This window comes from Schistocerca nitens, chromosome 4 (assembly GCF_023898315.1).
Source record: "Schistocerca nitens isolate TAMUIC-IGC-003100 chromosome 4, iqSchNite1.1, whole genome shotgun sequence".
In the NCBI taxonomy this organism is placed as follows: Eukaryota; Metazoa; Arthropoda; class Insecta; order Orthoptera; family Acrididae; genus Schistocerca; species Schistocerca nitens.
This window is the reverse complement of record NC_064617.1, coordinates 860,938,380-860,960,120: the sequence shown is the minus strand read 5'-3', so window position 1 is coordinate 860,960,120 and position 21,741 is coordinate 860,938,380. Positions and strand designations below refer to the sequence as shown.

At 39.3% G+C, this 21,741-nt stretch overlaps 1 protein-coding gene across 4 annotated transcripts in view; it reads right to left on the bottom strand.

Annotated features, from left to right (window-relative positions):
- LOC126253316 (transmembrane protein 64) overlaps positions 1-21,025 on the bottom strand; it is a 44,190-nt gene extending 23,165 nt beyond the window's left edge. For 2 of the 4 annotated variants that reach the window (XM_049954565.1, XM_049954566.1), the window contains exons 1-2: positions 19,714-21,025; positions 19,465-19,623 (exon numbers count right to left, since the gene is read on the bottom strand). In XM_049954565.1, coding sequence (XP_049810522.1) covers positions 19,465-19,623; positions 19,714-20,256 — 702 coding nt within the window. In that variant the 5' untranslated portion in view covers positions 20,257-21,025. The remainder of the gene's footprint in view (positions 1-19,464; positions 19,624-19,713) is intronic. The other 2 variants (XM_049954567.1, XM_049954564.1) reach the window with 2 other exon arrangements.
- Between the last annotated feature and the right edge of the window lie 716 nt (positions 21,026-21,741).

Sequence of the window (21,741 nt, the reverse complement as noted above, 5' to 3'; positions counted from 1 at the left end):
AAAATCATAGAGGGAGACCAAAAGATGAATACAGTAATAAGCAGGTTCAGAAGGATGTAGGTTGCAGTAGTTATCCGGGGATGAAGAGGCTCACATAGGATACAGTAGCATGGAGAGCTACATCAAACCAGTCTTTGGACTGAAGACCACAACAACAAACAACTACAGACTCTGTCATATTACAATAAATGATCACAATACAACAATTTTGCAAGAAAATCATGATGTGAGAACTACAGTGCATGTTAACAATGTCTTGTCAGTCTCCTGAGCTAAACATCTCACTCATCAAGGAGGGTTGCTGATTCAGTTTTTTATGTGAACGGAAAGGAGGATAGAAGATTTGAACGGGGCATAGCTGCATGTTTATGGGACTGGTGTCGGTTCTGAGTGGCCTGAAGTTATGGAGTTAGCGAAAGGAGCATAGCAACATGTTCGTGGCAACATATCACCAGCGAGTGCTCTTAGTGCATCCTGCAAAGAAGAGCAAATGTATGTTTTATAACACAAGTATCTGGAGAAAATTTTGTGTGAATCAATGAATATCATAAAATAGGGGCAACCAAGTGAGGCAGTGCGGTTGTTAGGACACTAACCTCATATTAAAGATGATAAAATTTTTTCTATCCAGCCATCTTGATTTACATTTTCTATGGTTTTTGCTAAATCATTTCAGGCAAATGTAAGCAGGGTTTCTCTCTCTCTCTCTCTCTCTCTCTCTCTCTCTCTCTCTCTCTGTGTGTGTGTGTGTGTGTGTGTTTTCTGAGCTATTTATTTTCACTGTATTACGATAATAAATAGTATATCATTGTGAGATAATCCCTAGATTAATACATAAATAAAAGGTACGATGAAAATCTACAAATGTCGAACAAGAGTACCGTATTTACCTAAGCCGATCTTTTTTTCTGATTCTCATGGTCCAAAAATGTGCCTGTGGCTTCATTAAGGGAAGCAGCTTAAGGTACTACCAAAAAATGCTGCTAGAAATCACTGTAAGTAGTTTTTTGCCACAGACCATGTTGTGTTGTTATTTAAGTACTGAATGTTAATTTTTTTATCATGAAGGAAATTCATATTTAATACTGCTCACCTTTGGATTCAGCAGTTTGCAAATATCCATAGCAATAAAAGTAAATCTCTTCACATACACACCATCAAAATGAACATTTTTAAGAACCTGCAGAAGGTGATTAGTATGGTAAGAGTCTTGCATTTCGACAGCTCCAGCTGCATTCGGAAGCTGTCGGCACACGCTGATGTACATTGAGCCATTTCTAAATGCTGCCAATATTTGTGATGTAACAATAAGTAGTAGTTTCACTGCTTTAATTTAATTTCATATTCATGAGCACAGATAAGGTGTTGAACATGAGCTTTTATGAAACACTGTTACTTCCGTGAGAGATAACTACTATAGCAGATGAACAATATGAACAATATGTCATTTGTGCTTCACGCAATGGGTGAAACTCTTCCAGCACACCAACCAACCCAATCCTACCCCCCCCACCCCCCACCCCTCCAACTTCATTTGCGTTTCTCCCACTGACCCCAAGGCCAATGAGAGCAGTGCTCGCTACAATGTGTGTTTTTGTGTTTTCTGGTGAAATAATTTCAGAAGAACCTTTCGGGAACTGTTTTCAGCTTCGTTACTGTGTCATTAGACGTTTGATTCTCTTTCTGTATTAGTCTTTTGTTATATTCACATTTGTTGTTTATTAATACTGTTAATAATAGTAGTTACTTCCCTTGTAGAGTAAGTTTGTGATTATTGTAGTCAGGTTTTAACATCTTCTTATTGTAGTAGCGGAACTTAAAAAAAGTAAAATTTTACCATGACTGAGAAGTGTGGGCTCTGCTGTAGGTTCGTGAGTAGTGGATTGCGGTGTGAGACTTGTTCAAGGTATTTCAACTGGGGGGAATGCAGTGGGGAAGCCAGTGGGCATTCTGGTGAGATCCTCTCTTGGAACTGTAGGTTATGTAGCAAGAGTAAGTTGATAGAGGAGCAGGAGCGTAAGATCTGTGCACTTCAGGTGCAGTTGAAAAACGCACAGGAGGAGCTAGATAGGATGAGGAGGGAGAAGGGGGTTGGGGAATGGGAGCTGGCTGTTGGCAAGAGATCTGCTAGGAGACGAAGATTTTCAGATAGTTTTACTATTGGTGTTTACAATAGATATGACCAACTGTCAGAGTCTAGTGGAGAGGAATCTTTAGTAGCTGTAGATGTAGGAAGTATGCAGCAGACCTCACTAGTTACAGTGGCTAGAACAGTTGTTAAGTCAAAGAGGAAGAAGAAGGTTCTGCTGTTAGGTAGTTCTCATGGCAGAGGTGTAGGCCAGCAGTTGCAGGAAGTGCTGGGGAGTGAGTACCAGGTCACCAGCATTGTGAAGCCTAATGCAGGATTGGCTCAGGTGACTATTAACATAGGGGGGTTATGTAGGGATTTTACTAAAGAGGATCAGGTAGTGATTGTGAGTGGGGCTGGTAATAGTATTGATAGGGATGGGGAGTATGACATAGATGGTGACCTGGAAAAGATAGCCACTCACACTGGCAACACGAATGTGCATTTCGTGGAACTGTTTCAGCATCACGATCGGCCTCATCTTAATACAGCCGTCAGGCGTAATAACATGAGACTTGGGGTGCGCTGATGACAGAAAGCATGGGTCACATTTCAGTGGTGTCGGTGGAGTCTATCAGCAGGACGGGTTTCACTAGACATGGCCTGCACCTCAACGGGTATGGGAAGGGAAGGCTTATAGGTGACAGCATAGGTGGGGTTGGTGAGATCACTCATGGGAAAATTCCTGCAGTAGTGGGTGTTAGAGCTGCACCTTTTTTAGATTGAAGTCAGCTGATAGGTATTCCTGCTTAAGGGAAGTCTCTCTAACAAAGGAACCACATTTGACAAAGCTTAGGTATCCGAGTAACGAGGGAATTAGTATATTTCATCAAAATATACAAGGTATTAGAGGTAAAGTTAGTGAATTGCTTATAGATGTTGACTCTGAAATTATTGGTGTATCTGAACACTTCTTAAATAAGGAGATAATTCAGAGGCTTCCTTTACCAGGATACAGGTTGGCTGGCAGCTTTTCGAGGAGCTCTTTGCGGTGTGGGGGAGTAGCCATGTATGTGAAAAATGGAATCCCATTTGAGTCAATTGATGTTTCAAAGTACTGCACTGAAAAGGTGTTTGAATGTTGTGCAGGTGTGGTTAAATTTAATGGAGCTAAACTTCTAACTGTTGTTATTTATAGATCCCCAGACTCTGATTTCACAACATTTTTGCTAAAGCTAGAGGAGGTTCTTGGTTCACTTTATAGGAAATACAAAAAGTTAGTTATATGTGGTGACTTCAATATTAATTGTATAAGTGATTGTGCAAGGAAGAGGATGCTGGTAGACCTCCTTAATTCATATAATCTTATGCAAACCGTATGCTTTCCAACGAGAGTGCAAGGGAACAGTAGAACAACCATAGACAACATTTTTGTTCATTCCTCATTACTAGAAGGGCATTCTGTTAGCAAAAAGGTGAATGGCCTTTCAGATCATGATGCACAAATTTTAACTCTAAAAGATTTTTGAGACCTTTGTAAACCTTATCAAGGAACAAGAGTGGCAAGATGTTTATAGCGCTGATACAGTAGACAATAAATATAATGCTTTTCTCAAGACTTTTCTCGTGCTCTTTGAAAGTTGCTTTCCGTTAGAACGTTCAAAACAGGATACTAGCACAAACAGGCAGCCTGGGTGGCTGACTAGAGGGATAACAATATCTTGTAGAACAAAGTGGCAATTATGTCAATATGTTAGACACAGTCAGAATCTAAATGCAGCAGCCCATTACAAACAGTATTGTAAGGTGCTTAAAAATGTTATTAGGAAGGCAAAAAGTATGTGGTATGCAGACAGAATAGCTAAGTCTCAGGATAAAATTAAAACCATATGGTCAGTCGTAAAGGAAGTGGCTGGTCTGCAGAGACAGGTCGAGGATATAGAATCAGTGCATAGTGGGAATGTCCGTGTTACTGATAAGTCGCATATATGTACAGCATTTAATAATCACTTTCTGAATATAGCAGGTGAACTAAATAGAAACCTAGTCCCAACAGGGAATATAAAGCGCTCTTAGAAAAAAGTGTTCCGAGACTGTTACCTGAAATGCTCCTCCATGATACTGACAAGAGGGAGATTGAGTTAATAATTAAATCACTAAAGATCAAGAACTCTCATGGATATGACGGAGTATCTAGCAGAATACTGAAGTATTGTTCATTGTATGTTAGGCCAGTACTTAGCCATATCTGTAACTTTTCCTTTAGGAGTGGTCGGTTTCCTGACCGATTAAAGTACTCGGTAGTGAAGCCACTTTATAAAAAGGGAGACAGGGATAATATTGACAATTATAGACCTATTTCTATGCCATCGGTGTTTGCTAAAGTTATCGAGAAGGTTGTTATACAAGGTTACTGGTGCATTTAAATTCACATAATTTGCTGTCAAATGTTCAGTTTGGTTTTAGAAATGGTTTAACAACTGAAAATGCTATATTTTCTTTTCTCTGTGAGGTTTTGGACGGATTAAATAAAAGGTTGTGAACGATAGGAGTTTTCTTTGATTTAACGAAGGCTTTTGACTGTGTTGACCACAAAATATTACTGCAGAAGTTGGACCATTATGGAGTAAGGGGAGTAGCTTACAATTGGTTTGCCTCTTACTTTAAGAACAGAAAGCAGAAGGTAATTCTCCGCAATATTGAGAGTGGTAGTGATGTTCAGTCCCAATGGGGCACTGTTAAGTGGGGCGTTCCCCAAGGGTCGGTGCTGGGGCCACTGCTGGTTCTTATTTATATAAATGTTATGCCTTCTAGTATTACAGGAGATTCAAAAATATTTCTGTTTGCTTATGACACCAGCTTGGTAGTGAAGGATCTTGTGTGTAATATTGAAACAGTATCAAATAATGTAGTTCATGAAATAAGTTCATGGCTTGTGGAAAATAATTTGATGTTAAATCACAGTAAGACTCAGTTTCTACAGTTTCCAACTCACAATTCGACAAGAACCGATATTTTGATCCGACAGAATGGGCATATTATAAGCGAGACGGAACAGTTCAAGTTCCTAGGCGTTCGGATAGATAGTAAGCTGTTGTGGAAAGCCCATGTCCAGGATCTTGTTCAGAAACTAAATGCCGCTTTATTTACCATTAGAACAGTATCTGAAATAAGTGACACTTCAACACGAAAAGTAGTCTACTTCGCATATTTTCATACGCTTATGTCGTATGGTATTATTTTTTGGGGTAATTCTTCTGATTCAAAAAGGGTATTTTTGGCTCAAAAACGGGCTGTTCGAGCTATATGTGGTGTAAGCTCGAGAACGTCTTGTTGACCCCTATTCAATAGTCTGGGAATTCTGACATTGCCCTCACAGTATATATTTTCTTTAATGTTGTTTGTTGTTTGCAATATTAGCCTATTCCCAAGAGTTAGCAGCTTTCACCCAGTTAATACAAGGCAGAAATCGAATCTGCATGTGGAATGCACTTCTTTGACTCTTGTGCAGAAAGGAGTGCAGTATTCTGCTGCATCCATTTTCAATAAGCTACCACAAGAACTCAAAAATCTTAGCAGTAGCCCAAACTCTTTTAAGTCTAAACTGAAGAGTTTCCTCATGGCTCACTCCTTCTATTCTGCCGAGGAGCTCCTGGAAGATCTAAAAAATTAAGCAAATTCCAGTGTTACATTGTTGATTTTCTTTATTTAAACTTACTTGTCACCAGAATATGTTTTTTATGTTTCATTTTATCTGTTTCTAATATCGTGTTATAATTTCATGTATTGACTTGTTCCATGACCATGGAGACTTCTCCTTAATTTGGTCCCACGGAACAATAAATAAATAAATAAATAAAAAATAAATAAATGTCTGCAGACGGTACATTTGGATTTCAACATTTACTTCAGTTTAATTTAGTACCTCTGTAAAGTGCCAGGTTTTAGTCTGCCATGATGAAGTGTATTCGTTATACTGTGAAGTCGAAAAAAGAAGTGATTTCTCTCACTGAGAAAACATAGAATCAATGAGAGTAATGTGAAATGATGGGGACAGAAAAACGAACACCTTTTAACTTGTTCCAGCAATAGAAAAACAGTTTATGGACCAAAACACGGCTGCTACTGTATGTTAGAAGTTGTGCTGAATGATTTTGTTAGGGAACAGTGACAGAAGTGCTTACCCATGGGAGCAGAAATTATCCAAGTTAAAGCACATGAAGTTGCTAAACAGCGGAAAACCACAAATTTCAAAGGAAGCTGCAATTGGGGTGCCCATTTCATGAAATATTAGAGATTTTCTCTTTGTAGGTGCATCTCAATTGCACAGAAGCTGACAGAAAACTACAAGGAAAAACTCGTTGAATTTTAATACTTCATAATTTAACAGTGCACTGAAAATAATATCTTCATACTCAGATGGAAATGCGGACCAAACTCTGGTGTATTTTAATATGACAACAAATTACATGGTAGAAGCAAAAGGGAACAGCGATGTCAAGATATTGTCTGCGAGTGGTGAAAAGCAGTGCATGTCTGTCATGCTTGCTCGTGCAGTGGATGGCCATAAACTGCCACCGCTCACTGTTTTTAAAAGCAATATGTTACTTAAGTCCTAGGTATTTACAAAAAACATTATTGGTTACTTGCTAGCAAAAGTGGCTGGTTCACAGAGGACGTTGTATTAGAATACACTCCTGGAAATGGAAAAAAGAACACATTGACACCGGTGTGTCAGACCCACCATACTTGCTCCGGACACTGCGAGAGGGCTGTACAAGCAATGATCACACGCACGGCACAGCGGACACACCAGGAACCGCGGTGTTGGCCGTCGAATGGCGCTAGCTGCGCAGCATTTGTGCACCGCCGCCGTCAGTGTCAGCCAGTTTGCCGTGGCATACGGAGCTCCATCGCAGTCTTTAACACTGGTAGCATGCCGCGACAGCGTGGACGTGAACCGTATGTGCAGTTGACGGACTTTGAGCGAGGGCGTATAGTGGGCATGCGGGAGGCCGGGTGGACGTACCGCCGAATTGCTCAACACGTGGGGCGTGAGGTCTCCACAGTACATCGATGTTGTCGCCAGTGGTCGGCGGAAGGTGCACGTGCCCGTCGACCTGGGACCGGACCGCAGCGACGCACGGATGCACGCCAAGACCGTGGGATCCTACGCAGTGCCGTAGGGGACCGCACCGCCACTTCCCAGCAAATTAGGGACACTGTTGCTCCTGGGGTATCGGCGAGGACCATTCGCAACCGTCTCCATGAAGCTGGGCTACGGTCCCGCACACCGTTATGCTGTCTTCCGCTCACGCCCCAACATCGTGCAGCCCGCCTCCAGTGGTGTCGCGACAGGCGTGAATGGAGGGACGAATGGAGACGTGTCGTCTTCAGCGATGAGAGTCACTTCTGCCTTGGTGCCAATGATGGTCGTATGCGTGTTTGGCGCCGTGCAGGTGAGCGCCACAATCAGGACTGCATACGACCGAGGCACACAGGGCCAACACCCGGCATCATGGTGTGGGGAGCGATCTCCTACACTGGCCGTACACCACTGGTGATCGTCGAGGGGACACTGAATAGTGCACGGTACATCCAAACCGTCATCGAACCCATCGTTCTACCATTCCTAGACCGGCAAGGGAACTTGCTGTTCCAACAGGACAATGCACGTCCGCATGTATCCCGTGCCACCCAACGTGCTCTAGAAGGTGTAAGTCAACTACCCTGGCCAGCAAGATCTCCGGATCTGTCCCCCATTGAGCATGTTTGGGACTGGATGAAGCGTCGTCTCACGCGGTCTGCACGTCCGGCACGAACGCTGGTCCAACTGAGGCGCCAGGTGGAAATGACATGGCAAGCCGTTCCACAGTACTACATCCAGCATCTCTGCGATCGTCTCCATGGGAGAATAGCAGCCTGCATTGCTGCGAAAGGTGGATATACACTGTACTAGTGCCGACATTGTGCATGCTCTGTTGCCTGTGTCTATGTGCCTGTGGTTCTGTCAGTGTGATCATGTGATGTATCTGACCCCAGGAATGTGTCAATAAATTTTCCCCTTCCTGGGACAATGAATTCACGGTGTTCTTATTTCAATTTCCAGGAGTGTAGATTAACCTTCTATGGGAATGTCGTTTCTGGTGCCTTGCTAAGTTTGCCAATGTGCTTGTACTAGACACATACACAGGGCATACTATTCCAGCTCTAAAGAGAAAATTGGTAGAGGGCAGAATGCACTTGGCTGTAGTTCCAGGAGGGATGATGTCAATTCTACAGTCATTCGATGTTTGTTTAAATAAAACATTTAGAGACAAACTTAAAAATATGTACATGCAATCGCAAGCAAAAGAAGACAGGTAATTAATGCTTACAGGACACATTAAGCATGCACACTTATCTCAAGTGAGTGGGTTGAATGACCAATCTTGGAAATGTGTCCCAAATAAAAGTGTCCATCATGCATTTAAAAAACGGTGTGTTTATAAGCCCTTAATGGCACAGTGAATGATGCTCTCCATAAAGACAGTAACAACAAGGAATCGAGTGATGATGACTCAGGTCATCTGATTAATCATTAACAACAGTACTTATATGCTTATGACAGTTTAATAAAGTTTCTGTTTTGTACTTTAGGTTCTTCATTTCTATGTCACTTCGTTTGCAAGATAGATGGCAGTATCCAGCCATCACGCCAAAAGGTAACTTTCTTGAATGAAAACACTACATTTCATAGAAAGAAAAAAATACTTCGGATGACATTCATGTGATATGGAAAAACTGATTTATGACACAAGCATGAGTTGTGGCAGTCCGCAAAAATTAAAATGGCTCTAGTTACCCAATTCCATTTGGAGGAATTCTCACTGCTGTCAGTGTTTGTGATGTACCACAATTTTAAGTGTGTAACAGGCTAACTGTAATTCCCTGTGAATTACTACAAATAAGTACTACTCCCTGCAAATTTTTAAGAGGCGTAGCTCTTTAAAGTTTATACCATCATATGATGAGCCAAATTTGTTTTTATTTTTAAGTGTGGTTTGAAAAGTGGGTAATCTTTTTTTTTTAATTTTTTCTACCTAACAGACAACAAAGTAAAACTCGAAAACAAACTGAAAAAAGTTTCTCCTTGACAACCCCTTCTATTCTGTACAAGAATTTCTATTATTGTAAAGTGCGAAGGGTGAGGGGTAGGAAAAAAACTCACATCTGTATAATTAATCACAAATTAATTTGGGGTGTGAATGTGAAATGACTCAACCCGCATCATCACAATTTATCAGGCAAATGGTTCATGGAATATGAAACTAACTTAGTCCATAGTGTCAACTTATATGGAAATTATACATGGACAAGGCAGTGTATACGAGAAGATAATAAAAGCTTATGAAATGTGGTCCTAAAGAAGGATGCTGAAATTTAAATGGATAAATGGAATGGCTAATGAAGAGGTAAGCCCACTGATTCAAATTGAGGAGGGGGAGGGGAAGAAAAGGGAAAAAAATGTTATAGGTTGCAGCAAATATGCAAGGTGAAAAGGCTTATTAAGGACAGACTAGGTTGGAGAGCTGTGTGAAACCGATTTTTGGACAGAATACCACTGCCACCGGTGTCGCCACTGCCATTGCCGCTGCTGCTGCTGCCACCACCTCCACAACCAAGGCTAATGTTGCCAGTAACCAATACATAAAACAGGCTACAGATGTCCAAATGGAAGTACAGCTTTTTCCTGATGTAATCATTGGTTGAGCAGTGTGCTATTGGAACTTATGATATAGAGATCATACCAAGAATTGGGATTTCCTGCTGATCCTATATTTTGCCAGTTAAAGTGAATTTTGCCTCTGGTGATAATTTTTGTATGCAAAAAACCTCTAATTCCACCATGGTTCAGAATCCATATTAAATCAGAGACCTCTCTATTAAAATGGCTGGCATCTTTTCGGGTTGGATGAAAGTCACACTATACTACTTCAATTAGCATGATAGGCCTACCAAGTAAAGTGTTGCAACAGTCAAATGAACCTTTGGATTTATGTCTGCTTTCAACTGGGGACATGACTTCTGTTCATTTCTTTGCATACATAGTTCCTCTGAATAACTTTTCCCCGAAACCATTCCTATCTTTGATTGATCAATTTCCACTTTCCATACATTACTGAAATTTACGTGTGTATGAGGGGCAATCAGGTGAAAGTGAGACAGATGAAAAGAATTAAGTAAACCGTTTATTATTTCAAAAGTAATCACCATAACTGTGAATACATTTATTCTACTGACAGGTAAGATGGTCAGTGGAAAAAGTTTGTATTTGGCTATGGAACAGTGATTGTACCCATGCAAGCACCTCTTTGCCTGAAACAAATCAACAGCCACAAATGTCTTTCTCCAGGCCACCAAAATATTGAAATTGCAGAGGGTGAGATCGAGAATGTATAAGCATTTCCCCGTCCCCATCTCCAATGAAAACCACGTTACCAATATTGTCTCAACTACACTGCAGGAGTTTTGCTGGGAAGCTTTTACACATCCTCCATAGTCCCGATATCTTCCCATGATTTTTCCTTATTTTTTTAGCTGTGGAGAAAGACATTCTTGGTCGTCGACTTGCTTGAGACAAAGAGATGCTTACCTGGGTACAATCATGGTTCTGCAGGCAACTGCCAACATTTTTCCATGAAGGTGGTGACCGTCTTGTTTCACAGTGTGGTAAATATATTAATTGTTATGGTGACTACTTTTGAAGTAACAAATAGTTTACTTGCTGTAATTCTTCAGGTTTTCCTGGCAAGGTGTTTTTTCATGTTGCACAGTCTGGTTTCTGCCAGTTATTTGCATCTTTCTTGCACAATATTTCAACTGCATGACTTGCAGTCTTCTTCAGGTGCTGTCTAGCATCTGGAGAAGACTGTGAATCACACAGTTGAAATATTGTGCACGAAAGACATGAATAACTGGCAGAAATTCGATTGTTCAACATGAGTTTACTTACTTTTTCCCATGTCTTGTTTTCATTTGAATGACCCTGGCATAGTCCACATCAATTAAAGAAGACTAAGAAATATTATTACCTTCATAGTTTCAGGTATTATTCAACTTAATATAAGTTAAAATTCAGGACAAAGAAAGAAACCAGTTTTTTGTTTTGTATTTAAAAAAATAAAAAAGGAAAGAAAGAAAGAATAATTCTGGTCCAAAATATAGTCCACGGAAGATGGCACCTCTGAAACAGTCCCAGGTATTTTATTGATTTTTTTTTATTTGAAAGTCAATAACTTTAGGATTACAATGACATCCTCAGTTTGGAAATATGTGTCAAAAGGGCTTTTGCTGTAGCTTTATGGTGTTTATTTTTTTTAAATTTAAGAATCCCCCTCCCTAGTGATATAAAATGCCTGGGCATTTATAAGTTGGGGCAAATGCCCAAAAGTCATAAATGCCTGCGCATTTATGCATTTTAAAGACTAATTGCTAAGCAACACATATAAAAAAATTAAAAAGATATTTTGGAACAGCAGGGATGGCTAGAGGACAAATGTAAGGATGTAGAGGCTTATCTCACGAGAGTGCCTACAGGAAAATTAAAGAGACCTTTGGAGAAAAGAGAACCACTTGTATGAATATCAAGAGCTCAGATGGAAACCCAGTTCTAAGCAAAGAAGGGAAAGCAGAAAGGTGGAAGGAGTATATAGAGGTCTATACAGGGGCGATGTTCTTGAGGACAATATTATGGAAATGGAAGAGGAGTTAGATGAAGATGAAATGGGAGATATGATACTGCGTGAAGAGTTTGACAGAGCACTGAAAGACCTAAGTCGAAACAAGACCCCGGGAGTAGACAACATTCCATTAGAACTACTGACAGCCTTGGGAGAGCCAGTCCTGACAAAACTCTACCAACTGGTGAGCAAGATGTACGAGACAGGCGACATTCGCTCAGACTTCAAGAAGAATATAATAATTCCAATCCCAAAGAGAGCAGGTGTTGACAGATGTGAAAATTACCGAACTATCAGTTTAATATGTCACAGCTGCAAAAAACTAACATGAATTCTTTACAGACGAATGGAAAAACTGGTAGAAGCCAACCTCGGGGAAGACCAGTTTGGATTCCGTATAAATGATGGAACATGTGAGGCAATACTGACCCTATGACTTATCTTAGAAGAAAGATTAAGGAAAGGCAAACCTACGTTTCTAGCATTTCTAGACTTAGAGAAAGCTTTTGACAATGTTGACTGGAATACTCTCTTTCAAATTCTGAAGGTGGCAGGGGTAAAATACAGGGAGCGAAAGGCTATTTACAATTTGTACAGAAAGCAGATGGCAGTTATAAGAGTTGAGGGACATGAAACAGAAGCAGTGGTTGGGCAAGGGAGTGAGACAGGGTTGTAGCCTCTCCCCGATGCTATTCAATCAATATATTGAGCAAGTAGTAAAGGAAACAAAAGAAAAGTTCGAAGTAGGTATTAAAATCCATGGAGAAGAAATAAAAACTTTGAGGTTCGCCGATGACATTGTAATTCTGTCAGAGACAGCAAAAGACTTGGAAGAGCAGTTGAATGGAATGGACAGTGTCTTGAAAGGAGGGTGTAAGATGAACATCAACAAATGTAAAATGAGGATAATGGAATGTAGTCGAATTAAATCGGGTGATGCTGAGGGAATTAGATTAGGAAATGAGACACTTAAAGTAGTAAAGGAGTTTTGCTATTTGGGGAGCAAAATAACTGATGATGGTCGAAGTAGAGAGGATATAAAATGTAGATTGGCAATGGCAAGGAAAGCGTTTCTGAAGAAGAGACATTTGTTAACATCGAGTATTGATTTAAGTGTCAGGAAGTGTTTCTGAAAGTATTTGTATGGAGTGTAGCCACGTATGGAAGTGAAACATGGACGATAAATAGTTTAGGCAAGAAGAGAATAGAAGCTATCGAAATGTGGTGCTACAGAAGAATGCTGAAGACTAGATGGGTAGATCACATAACTAATGAAGAGGTATTGAATAGAATTGGGGAGAAGAGGAGTTTGTGGCACAATATGACTAGAAGAAGGGATCGGTTGATAGGACGTGTTCTGAGGCATCAAGGGATCACCAATTTAGTACTGGAGGGCAGTGTGGAGGGTAAAAATTGTAGAGGAAGACCAAGAGATGAATACACTAAGCAGATTCAGAAGGATGTAGGCTGCAGTAGGTACTGGGAGATGAAGAAGCTTGCACAGGATAGAGTAGCATGAAGAGCTGCATCAAACCAGTCTCAGAACTGAAGACCACAACAAAAACAACAACAACATTTCGATAGGCTTCAGGTTACTATCTTGTACTGCTGGATCAAGAAGATTAGTTGCAAGATTAATACAAGGAACAATGAATTTCTTCCTGGCTTGGAATTTAGATAAGATTGACCTTTCTTCTGCAGATTGCAGTGTAAAGAACGGTAGTTTCCCAATGAGAACTTCTACCAACATATTGAAGTTTGTGAATATTTTGAGAACTTGAGGCTCATTTAACTCTATAGCTGTAATCAATAAATGATTTCATTCATGAGTTCTTTTTCTCAACTCTCACCCAGAGAACATCATCATCCACAACTCTTCTTTTATTTCAGGCTGCAAGTATGACTGCGCCTTTTCCTTTACAACTAAGGTTTGTAAGACAACTTTATTTGATTCCAAACTTTCAAGACTCGTAGAAATTTCAGTGAAATCATTTCTTTGAGATTTTTTCATCTGATATTTCATCAAACACTGCTTGTAAAATGTGGCTGTATTTTTTGTTTTGACAACCTCTACTGAATTTGCATTGAAAGTTTTGATTGTTTGATAGACTAAAATTTCTGAGCACAAGTTTAATAGGTGAGCTACGCACCCAAGTGGAACACTGTGAGGGAACTTGTTCTTTGCCAGAGGCAATGCAGTGCCTTGGGCATCGATTTTATGTTATTAAATATTTTTTGTTACTGTTCTCATTTTATCTTCACAGCAGTGCAGTCATGTTGTTGTTGTTGTTGTTGTTGTGGTCTTCAGTCCTGAGACTGGTTTGATGCAGCTCTCCATGCTACTCTATCCTGTGCAAGCTTCTTCATCTCCCAGTACCTACTGCAACCTACATCCTTCTGAATCTGCTTAGTGTATTCATCTCTTGGTCTCCCCCTACGATTTTTACCCTCCACGCTGCCCTCCAATACTACAGTCATACAAGAGTAGATAAGGAAAGGAGCAGATCAGAAAACTATAGTCTGGCTCTAATGTCACTACATCTGACTATAAGGCAATTTATTCATTTATTTTTTGGTTTTTCACTGAAAACAGTTTAATGTTTAAGAATACCTTTATTATCAGGAAACACATGCCAGCAGTTTAATATGTTCAGTAATAATTTTGCTATCAACAATCATTCTTCAATAATATTCAGGAATTTGACATGGACTAAGAAGTTTGCAACACGTGTGTGTGTGTGTGTGTGTGAGACAAATGAACAGCAGAAGCGGTAAAAAGAAAAATGGACAGAAGAAATGATAAAGCAGCTGACTGCACCAAGTGTCCTTCCTTGGGACAGCAAGTTGGAATGCAAGTAAGAAAATGTGCTTCTTTATTCTTTCTTTTCGTTCTTAAGCAATAAAGGCAATTAATGATGTATGTAGTTTTAAGTGCAAACATTTACTAACTTTCAATTGCGGAAGTATCGTCACATGCCTTATTTTAACTGTTAAATCATAAATTTTAGCAGTAAAAACTTCAGAAAGTGGTTTTTAAAATAGATGCTCAGATTTTGGGCACTTAAAACTGCTTTGGGCAAATGCGCAATTATGAATGTCCTGCCCACTGGACATCTGTCCAGTCCACATTACGACGCCTCTCCCAAAAAAATGCCTATCTCCAATTTTTTTTTTAATTTTTATTTTTAACATTTGATTAGCACTACACTCCCTGAAAAGAGGTTTTATAAGAAATGTTCCATGGCTAATTCCTTTAATGTAGTTGTTTATTACTAATTTCTTTGTTGTTGCTGTTTATTTCTAACTTCTTTGCTGCAGTTTTTTCTTGCCAAATGATCTGTTGCAGTTGTTTAATTCTGGTTTCTGTACTGCACTTGTTCAAAACTAATTTCTATATTGGAGAGCATTGTAGAAAATATGAGACGAGACTGATAACCTAGGAGTTTAGTCGTCTTACTATCCAAACCAACCAACCAACCAAAACCTGAGAAGATCCAAATAAGACTGTATGCCTTTGTGAGGATTCTGCTGACTAATCGAGTTGTAATGTGTTTTGTGGAAAGCACTGTGTCTGAAATGTCTTCTGACTGGGGGCCAAAGGAGAGTTAAATGTGCTGACTATTTGAATAAAAGAGTGAAAAAAAGCCAACCAACCACAGACACTCTACAGGCTGGGAATAAGCGTCCTCATTTCAAGACTCTGTTTCAAAGTCAAGATGTTTTTTGTGATGACTTTATGCATTCTGAATGCTATGACAGAATACCAACAATGGCAGCAACTGAACAAGGTGAGATCATAGTGCAGATGCAGCATCCACTGCATCCACAGAGGAAGAATTACATTCCCTGAGTGAGACACCTGAAGAGGTATGTGGGAGCACTGTTATGAAACTGTGGTTAGTGTGGTCAAGTCATATGCTCTACGCAGAGAAGTAACTGAAGCTGTGAGGGAGTACACCAAAACTAAACTAATCATACTCTTCAAAGTAGAAATCCCATCTTGAGAAGAAACTGAACCAAAGGAAGTTTGCACAATTGCTAGGAAGTTTTTCAAACATCAATTCAGCTGTTGAATTGTGTGCATCCTACAATGAAACAGTACAAGTTCTATTATCCCCAAAGTCTTTTTAAAAGAAAATTGTTTTCATCACATTCCATCAGCATCAAAATACGTGGTGGACAAAACAAGAAATGAGATTTGTAAAAGGTTGGTTTGGATACCAGATCCCTATTATCATCATTCTGTAAAAGAAGCATACGTTCAAACAGCACAGTAATTTTATCTGGAAGATAAGTGGGACTGTTCTCGGCAGAATGCCAACAAAAAAAGAACCAATAACTGTTGAAGGAGAAAATGTTGTGAAAGTGAAAACATACATGACTCGCTGTATTTAAGAAACTTTTGCCTTATACAGGAAGGAATATACAACATTACACATTGGAAGAGCAAAATTTTATGCATTACAGCCAAAGTAGGTGGTTCCACATCCACCTAAAGATGTCTGTTTATGTGTGTATTGTGAAAATTTTGAGCTTTGTGCAGTGAATTCGAAGAAATTACTTGAATACATGATATATGGCACCTTGGCAAGATGTGTGAAGTCATTAGTAATTTGTAATGCAAAGCAAGAAATATGTTTGCTTCATCAATGAAGTGATTGCCCTGGAAAGGGATAACTCTCTTTACAGGCACTTCGTCTGAAAAATGTACCAGAAGACTTTTTAGAAGTTACATATATGCTACATGGGAGGAAAATACACTAACCATCAGAACTATTGCCACTAACATTTTCAATGATGAACTTATGAAATGGGCAGTGAAAGCAGTAACACACCGACATTTTAAAAAAGTGCAACAATACATTGCTCAAGTGAAGGGACATGTACAGGTTGAAGAACAACAGTTAGAACTTCACTGCGATTTTGCTGAGAAATTGTCTGTGATCCTGCCACAAGAAGTACAAGGATATCGTTGGAGTAATGAGCAAGTTCCAATTTTACAAAAGTGATATGAAGAACAATACTATAAGAGCTGCAGTATAAGTGATGATGCAGGACATCATTCAACACATACATTGTTGACAATGTGCAAAATTCATAAGTGCAATCACAGGCAGAAAAGATCACCAATACTTCTGACGTTGGCCCTAGTCACTTCAAAAATCATTACCAACTGTCTGAAGACTAAACTGCTTGTGCCAATGGAGTGGGCATCAACTGCTACTGGGAGGGGAAGAGGCCTTGCTATGGCGTAGGTGGCCTACTGAAGCACCATGCTACAAAACATAATCTTCCCTGCACAAGTACAGTTGAAATTCAGAATACTGATGATTTTTCAAGAGTGGTGAAATCACACTCATCTATAGCCCTCATGCTGTTTGCGAAGTGGAAACTGAAGAATTCCACCAGAAGAAAAGAGAAGAATGGTCCATCCAAAAAGCCCCTGTGAAAGGAATGGAGAAGACCCATTCCTGGACACAAAGTGATGGGCAAACTTATATTGCACTAACTTTAAACAGCAAGAAAGAAGAAATTTCATTTTGTTCAGCCCAGAGTTTAGAAAACGAAAAAGAATATTAAGATTCACAAAGAGGGATATTGTGACCTGTGTGGATGACTGACTAGTTGACTGCAGCAATTACAGACATCAGTTATGAAATGAAATCATTGTTAATTTTATGCTGCCACATGGACTGGCTGCTGGATATAGGTTTCCAGTTGCAAGACAGCAACACTACCATCAGTGTTCACTTCCAGTTTGTAATTTTTTAAAAACTGTGACTGCCTCAGTTGCTAAGGCATGGTAAGTGCATTTACAGTGTCAGTGGCTTTTGTGTTGTAATTGATAACTGTTTGTGCAATGACTGATGGCAAGTGAAGACATTTAGTGAGTATAAAACATGGAGGAACTAATGAGAAAATAAGTTTTAGATAAGAGTCATGAATGATGTGGAATATATGGAATCACATAGAATATAATGGAATATATTGTGTAAAATGTTGACATATACAACAGAATATTTCATAAAATTTAAACTGTACTCTTAGATTCTTGCATAACAACAATGGAAACTTAATTCTTAACTCATTGAAAATAATTTCCATTCTTCTATAACAGTCACGACCGATAAATGCACACTTCAAGCACCGACACCCAAATGAACCGAATACACCACATAACACACGGACCATACACACACCACCAGAGGGCACCACCAATCGCAACAAGACAACATCTACAAACACAACACATTCATAAACTAAACTCTGCACCATCATGACATCACACACCATGACACCCTTACGTCACGGGTCAAAGATGACAGGTGGGATCGGACACCTTCGTTGACCCTGGTACACCATTGCCCAATTGCCTATGACCAACTGAAACAAACTGCCAACATCAGCAAGTAGCGGAAAAGTTGTGAACATTGTAAGTGCACTTTAACTGGATGGCATCACTAAATATCAAAAGAGAATACTGATGCAAAACAACGCATTTTTAGTTCAGCAAATAGCTCATTAAAGGTCTAAGCAGAGTCTATGGAAGTTATATGTTTTGGAATCTGTAAGTTTTTGGAGCTTTCTTGCATGTTTTAGAATCAAATAAAATTCTATGCCAAATAAAACAAGGTTTTGTTTTCATGAGACCGGTAAGCGATATTGTGGTAGTAGAAACTTGTCTAATATGGTAATTTTTGGGACTGTTAGTTTTGAGAGAAAACAAAGAAAACTCCTGGAACTGTTCCAGTAATCGGCTTACACAGTTTTAAAGTTTTTCCCAAAAATTGCGGGTTCGAAAAGGTACTTGCAACATCATCCTCTGCAGCTTGTATCTTGGACCAGGAATACTTTTACACAAAACAAACAAGTACGTACTTCTATCTTCATCCTAAATTGTAACATATGTTAAATTCAAAAACATCTGAGGCTAAGAAGTTAACACCCCGTCCCCCTTTTGCTGATTTGATATGTATTATCTCCCCTTACAATTCATCAGCTGTCCTACTACTAGTTTACAAATACCCAATGAATAAATTTTGTTACTAGAAACTGATTTTTTTAACAGGTTTCCAGTTCAGTATTTTACAGAATGCAACATATTTTGTGTGAATATCTTTTTTACACTTACGTGAGTTCAATGAACCAACAACTTTGTGCCAAATTCAGATACTGTAATCTCAGATCACACTATAAATGTGACACGGGCTTTAATCCAGTGGATCATTGCAATAGCAGGCATCAAAGTGAACCAGATCACATCACATTCTACAACTTTGATGCAGACTGTTTTTCAATGATTGAACAGTCACTTTAAATAGGAAGAGCTCCTCAATAACTGTATTGTGATCATGGTGTGCATAGTAGAGGCGATTAATCTCCGATCATAACTGATATCAATAACTATACAAGTCACAATAATTTTGAGATTGTGGTTCGCTATTTCTGACAAGTCATGCATAATTTATTTACTTCCACAAATATCGTACAAGAGCCAAGAGAGCTACAATTTGTCCTCAGAGTCATCTTACCCAATTTTAACAAAAGTGAGAACAATGTTATTGAACCGTCGCAACAGCAGTGGCAAAAAGCAAATTCTGAACTCTAAAGAGCACTCTACAATATATTTTACTTTGCATTACATGGTAAGTACTGATTAAAATTCATACATACTTGAAAAAACACAATGATAGCTGTGGTGGCTGTTGATTTGTGGGACAAAACTTCCTCCATTGATCTCAATGAGCTTCCCAGATACACATTTATGACTTGCGCTGGTATCATACCAATAAAAGATGCTATGAAATATATTCTCGTATTAATATTGCTGACCTACAGAAATAAAATTAAGTAAAGCTTCAGATAACATTTCTATAAACACCCTAATCTAATTTGAATAAGTGGCTTAAAGTGTACACTCACTGCAAATATTAAATTCTGTACTCCGAAAGGCACTGGGGTCAAGCGAGAAAAGGCTGCAACTCTAAATGCTTTAGATCCCGATATCACAGAGAGCACAGCTTGAATTTTGTCATTCTGGATAAGCTTTGTTAATGGAAATTTATAGTGTACAAGTCTAACTGCAAAATGTGCGACAACTACACCAATGTTTGCTGCGAATAAAACTGTTACTAGCCCTCTAATTATTCCGAAAACGTAACCTGTAGCGAAAACAAGAACTGTGTACCCCCAAGTGAATGGGAAGGAAACTAGAACGAACAGCACAGTAAAAATTAAGTATATAACAACTTGATCTTGTGACTCAACCCACATTAGCAATGCTCTAACATATTCTTTGAATTCAAATAGAATTATGCTTAAAACAATTACAGTGATCAGTAGCAAGCAGCAATTATATAGATAGCCAGCACTGTTCACGGAATTTATTTTCAGGCAGGAACTGTCAGATTTAGATGTCCTAAAATCGGACACCGTTCCATCAATATCAATACTTATCGAGTTCATATTTGTTTATATGATGGCCTACAAACAAATATTGGAATGTCCTGCATTATTTGAAACCTCACGTCAAATCACAGAAAGAATTCTGTTCAAATTGACTGCATGACGAGTCCGAGGAAGATGCTGATATTACATCTGTCAAAAACGTGAAACAAAAAATATACATCATTAGAAGCTTCAATATGAAAAACCTATAACAACTTCACACATGACAACAACCAGACTTCTCTGTAAACACGATTATATGAATCTTTGGAATTTTGAAGGTAAACTCTGTGGTTATTTAACTGACTGCGGTAGTGCGGTATAGTTTGAGAATTGTGCACCGTGCAATACAGGTACTAAGCGTTGCCGAAGAATCAGTTCGTTTCCATCATTTAGCATCTACACTTCCATGCTAACAGCGTCGTCAACTATAGCATCAATTAGATACGTTCCAGTGCCAATAAGCAAACACCACGTCATCATGTCCACGTTTCTCCGAGAACCATGACTTTGATGCAGTATTAGCATTTCATTAATCTAGAATTCAAATGTAAAAATCGTAGAGTGGCCTCCAAAAATTCGCTAAAAATCACAAAGTTCTTGTAACTAGAGAAAACAGTGGCGTACACAGCTACCAAAAACATGTTTTCGGCAGTGGAAACCAGTAGTGTCATTTGAACATGCGACATTCAAATCACGATTTAAGACTGTCAGCAAACGAAAGGGAATTTGCTTACAAATAGAAGCGGCTTTGTCATTAAATATTATTCCTTTTGTTACTTATAGATTACGCGAAATTAAAGGCAGGTTCAGATAACTGATTTTGTTTGATGTGCTCTTGAAGGACAAGATCATTCTAAATGCAGCCTGCCAAGACCGCACCAATACAGAGATGACGTTGTGGCGGGCAAATATGGACAATCGATATGGTGCGAGTGCAATCATTGATTCATGAGTAGCTGTGCTATAAAAACTAGATTCACCTTTGTTTTGGGCAATATTACTTACGTTTTATGTTCTTACTATGGCGAGATTTCTGTTATATGCGGTGGATGAGTACTATCATTGTCCTGTGTATTACAGTTGGATGCGGAATTCACCCAAAATGGAGACCTCGTACTGTACAACACGGAACATTCTCTTCAACCGGACGCGTAACACAATGGATCCCAACACAACCGCTGTGAAGACGAAGTGCCACAAATCGCTATCTGCCAGCAACACAACTGTTCCGAGTATCAGCACAGGCTCAAGCAACGGCCACAAGAACTGCAACACAAAAATCCCACCTTCCTGGCGTACTATGGCGCAACGTTGGTTAACTCTTTGAGGGGCAGTGGCTATCACCAGGCATTATCTCTTTCAAGGGCGGTGGTTATCAATGTTAACCACCTTTTTTACGACACCTGGTGACCAAATGGGGCAGCAATTGTCACTGCGAGCCACACTGTTAGTTGAGGGAGTTCTCCCTAGATGGCATGGCATTGGAGATCACGCATTTTG